This window comes from Balaenoptera musculus, chromosome 1, assembly GCF_009873245.2.
Source record: "Balaenoptera musculus isolate JJ_BM4_2016_0621 chromosome 1, mBalMus1.pri.v3, whole genome shotgun sequence".
NCBI classification, from domain to species: domain Eukaryota; kingdom Metazoa; phylum Chordata; class Mammalia; order Artiodactyla; family Balaenopteridae; genus Balaenoptera; species Balaenoptera musculus.
This window is the reverse complement of record NC_045785.1, coordinates 141,767,473-141,772,023: the sequence shown is the minus strand read 5'-3', so window position 1 is coordinate 141,772,023 and position 4,551 is coordinate 141,767,473. Positions and strand designations below refer to the sequence as shown.

At 43.6% G+C, this 4,551-nt stretch overlaps 1 protein-coding gene across 1 annotated transcript; it reads right to left on the bottom strand.

Annotated features, from left to right (window-relative positions):
* Nucleotides 1-1,394: 1,394 nt before the first annotated feature.
* On the bottom strand, nt 1,395-2,889 carry LOC118900489 (ras-related GTP-binding protein C-like). Its single transcript, XM_036862875.1, has one exon. The coding sequence runs from the start codon at nt 2,804-2,806 to the stop codon at nt 1,592-1,594; it is 1,215 nt and encodes a 404-aa protein (XP_036718770.1). The 5' UTR covers nt 2,807-2,889; the 3' UTR covers nt 1,395-1,591.
* Between the last annotated feature and the right edge of the window lie 1,662 nt (nt 2,890-4,551).

The following is a 4,551-nucleotide window of genomic DNA, read 5'->3' as shown; positions in this document are numbered from 1 at the left end:
TCCTCAGGAACATGTTTTTATATAAGCGATGAAAGGGGACACATAGCTGCTATATGGAGCACACAGGAAAAACAAAACAAAACAAAAAACAAACAAACAAAAGAAACAGACATGAAAGGTAAGTGAAGACTCTTAGAGGAAGTGCCCTCTAAAGTGGGATGTGAAGGATTAGTTTGCACTTTAGAAGAGTTTTTTTTTTTTTTTTTCTGGAGTAAATACAGTTCTTGATACCCATTTTATATAGTTCAATGAAATAATCTATAAATATAAAAGCATTTTTTATTTGGATATCACCGTGGTCCATGTAAATACTCAACAGTCAGAATCGTCTGCAGGAAGCACTCCAAGTCACACTGTTAGGTTTACAGACCTGAATATACATATTTCATTAAACAGTGGCACTTATGTACTCAGGTGGTCCAGGGGCTTTGGAATATATGACTACTGGGCATGTGGAGTAAAAATAACGTGTAAGTTTAAGTCAATGGAAAAGGGTAGCAACCTTCAACAAAAAGAAACAATTATGAATTAATATCCTAGGTGAAGAAAGTACCACAGTTGACACTTGGCGTCAGAATACTGAAGACGAAGTATGTTTAACGACACGTCGTGGTGCCATGTGCGCTCTTCAAGTCCCAGTGGGCAGTCCACCAGCGCCTTAGGGTCATTCAGGATCAACAAAACAGCAGTTCTTAAAGGATCTAGATAGCTCAGAATAAAAGGAATGTGGGGGCTGGTATCAAGTTTAAAGAAAAGTGAGCTACATAATTCAGTGACATAATGAGTTTCCCTCCTAAGAGGAGGACATTGCGGGGAAAACAAATTTTTTTTTAATTCCCTTTGTTACAGTGATCAGAATCATTTATCTAACGTGGGAGCAAGAACCCAGATATCAGGTACCCAAAACACAGGTGCAAAAATTTTCTTCTGTTTTAAAGTTTGTTCTTCAACACTTCCGAGGGAACTAATGCAGCGGCCACTGTTGAGTCTTGCTCTCGACTTGATGCAGCATAAAATTTTTTCATTTCTTCAGAAACAAATACAGGAATGTCCTTTGCTGCAGTCAGACCATGTGTCTTCTGAGTTAGCAAGCAAATGCATTTAGAAGGTCTGAGGTGTGCAAGGTCCAAAATTGAAATCTGAGAGGCAGTGTTAGAACTTAAGCAAGGCAGGATTTTCAGAGACTACTCAAATGAAAATCTAAGCGAAGCATATAAAAACTCAGTTCTTCCTATTATTTTCAACTGGTAATTGACAGCAACATTCTCTGGTAAGGATGGGTAAGTGATGTTATCTCCAGGTCCAAAATATCCCAACTATTTAAAGTAGGACCTCCAAGAGGAGAAAGACACTTGAGGTCTGTGGTCTATAAAATTCTTTTTTGCCATTAAAAAAAAAAAAAGAAATAGTAGCTTCAGTTGCACACCACTGGTTGAAGGGGTTTTCATCCAAATGAGAAACTCTACCCCTTGTCTCTAGTGCAACAGGCACCAGATTCCCACAAGCGGCAACTTCCATGTCCTGTAGCACGTGGCATCTGACCCTGGAGTGAAGAATAAGCTGGCACAGACCCCGACCACCGGCATTCAGGCTAGATGGCATTTCGCGGCGTGCCATTGTGTGTCAACGCTTTCAGGCTGGGGGCACTGGTCTGGTGACCACAGCTCCTGTGAGAAGTCACACCCACCTCAAAAACCTCATGAATAGCTTTTCGGAAACAATGGAAGTTGTAGTCTATTAAACCTTTTCGTTCAAAACTTTCTTCCCTAAGGATGCAGACCAGTGCCAAAAATTTAGTCACCTCCTTTAAATACAGGACCGTTGTGTTATTCAGCTTGATGATGGCCATAGATTCTTTGTCATAAGCACTTCCACTTCCATCTTCCTTTAACCCATATATACAAGACACATCAATTACAACATCAATCATGTCACAGCACAGTTCATACGACTGCGTATCCACAGGAGAACTGTCTGTTGCAATGTAGATTTTGCTGACGGCATCGAAGAGAAAAGCTTTTTCAATACCTGAATTTGATATAAAGATATTTAATAGATTTTCCAAGGTCGGTAGTTGTGGGATAAGTTTCTGCACCACCTTACTAAAGGCTTCAAATATTGAATGGTCATAGATACTAGTCCAATAAAAGCTAAGGTGGAGTTTTTCTAGCCCAGCATCTGCAAGGTCGTCATTGGCCCTTTGATGAATGTCCATCTGTGTTTCTATTTTGTGATCATCAGACAGACCATCAACTTTGTGAATAAAAACCTCAAAATTCACGTCTGGGTTAACTTCGTAGGCTTTAGAAACAGTAATGTGAAGTCTTGTTAAAGCCTCCATGTAGTTATCCTGTGCATCAATGTCATATATCAAAGCTCCTGTTCCCCTGAAGATCATCTCGTAGTCAAAAGTAGGGTCGAAAAAGTCCATTTGCCCAGGAAAATCCCATATTTGGAAATTCACAAAGGAGCTATTTGAAATGTCATCTTTGTAAATCTTGTTGGTACTTTCCAAAAAGAGGGTCTCGTTGGGTGACATTTTATGAAACACCACCTTCTGGATGGAGGACTTGCCGCTGCGCCTGAGCCCCACGAGCAGAATCCTAGGCTTGGAGCTGTCAGCGCCCCCCCCCCACCCCCGGCCCGGGCCACAGCCTCGGCCGGCCCGCGCCCCAACCCCGCCGCCCGCGGCTGCCGCCTCCTCTTCTTCCTCCTCCACGCCGCAGCCGAAGTCCTTTGGGAACGAGTCCGCCGGGCCATAACTGCCGGCGAGGGGCGTCTCCTCCGCCCCGTACTGCAGGGACATGGTGCTGGAGCCGCCGCCGCCCGCGCCCTGACAGGCCACGCCAGGCCGAGCCAGGCCGCCGCCTCCCCAGGCCGCCGCCGCCACCGCCCCCGGCAGCCGCCAACGCCATGCGGTCCCTAGAAGAGGTTTTTTTTTTTTTTAATAAATTTATTTATTTATTTGTTTTTATTTTTGGTTGTGTTGGGTCTTCGTCTCTGTGCGCGGCTTTCTCTAGTTGTGGCGAGAGGGGTTACTCTTCGTTGCGGTGCACTGGCTTCTCATTGCAGTGGCTTCTCTTGTTGCGGAGCAGCGGCTCTAGGCGCGCGGGCTTCAGTAGTTGTGGCTTGCGGGCTCTAGAGCACAGCTTCAGTAGTTGTGGCGCACGGGCTCAGTAGTTGTGGCTTGCAGGCTCTAGAGTGCAGGCTCAGTAGTGTGGCGCACGGGCTTAGCTGCTCCACGGCATGTGGGATCTTCCCAGGCCAGGGCTCGAACCCGTGTCCCCTGCATTGGCAGGCGGATTCTTAACCACTGCCCCACCAGGGAAGTCCCCCTAGAAGAGTTTTGATGTTTGGTTATGGTCGCTCTAGGAAGGGACAGTGGAATTCATGGCACTGGTGTGGTAATCTGTAATTAGACACAGCTTTCAAGCTAATGTGCCTTAGTTATGCTGCTAGGTTGTGAAAGAGTTACAGATATGTTTAAATCTTGATTCTCTCACCCTTGGGGGTGCTAGATGAGATCTCAGGCCAATTGCCACTAGACACAAGCAAACTTGTTGGTTTACCCCAGTGTGCCATTGCACATATTATCATTTTCTGTGTGTTATAAAGTAAAAAGCTTCTTGGGAAGCACAGCCTTAAAGTAAATAAAGTAATTTAAAGTGTAGCTACCACATGGAGTGAGAATTGGTGAGTGGACAGAAATGAGAATAATAAATAAAGGTAAGCATGAGAAGATCATGAAAAGCCTGTAAACCATTATAAAGATTTGGGGGAAACCGTTTAATGGATTTAGGCAGAGAACTGATACGAAGAGATTTGCATTTTTGGAAAAACGCTCTGGATGTGGAGAGAGACTAGACGGGAAGGAGGTCAGCCAAGGAAGACCAGTTAATATGTTATTGTAGCAAAGACTAGTTAATATATTATTGTAGCAATCTAGAAAAGAGAAGTGGTTCCTGGCCTGGGATAAAAGGTAAGGGGATGGAGAGTGTGAATCAGTTCCAGAATGTTAAGGAGATAGAAACTGTAGAACCTGGAAATTAAGTAAACACCAGAGAGAAGGGAGAGGTAAGGGTCAAGGATGACATGCAGGCATTTGGTTTAATCGATTAGGTGGATGATATAATAATAGTTGATGTTTACTGAGCACTGTTTTGATAATTATATCCATGTGCCTGGTACTATTTCAAGGATTATCTCAACTCATTTAATCCTCACCACATTCCTATGTGATAGATACTATATAATAATTCCATTTATGGATAAAAAAATGAGGCCCAAGGGCAAATTTTTAGTAAAAGGTAAGAATCTGGATTTGAGCCCAAGAAGACTGGCTCTAGCACCCATTTTCTTTATTTCTGCATTGTACTGTCTCTGGTGAAATTCCTTAAAATTGGAACACAGAAAATGGAACTGATTTTAGTATGAAGCTGATGAGTTCAATCTTGGACATTGCTTTGGACTGAATTATTCCCTCCACCAACCCAAATTCATATGTTGAAGCTCTAACCTCCAAGGTGGCTGTATCTGGAGATAGGGCTTTTG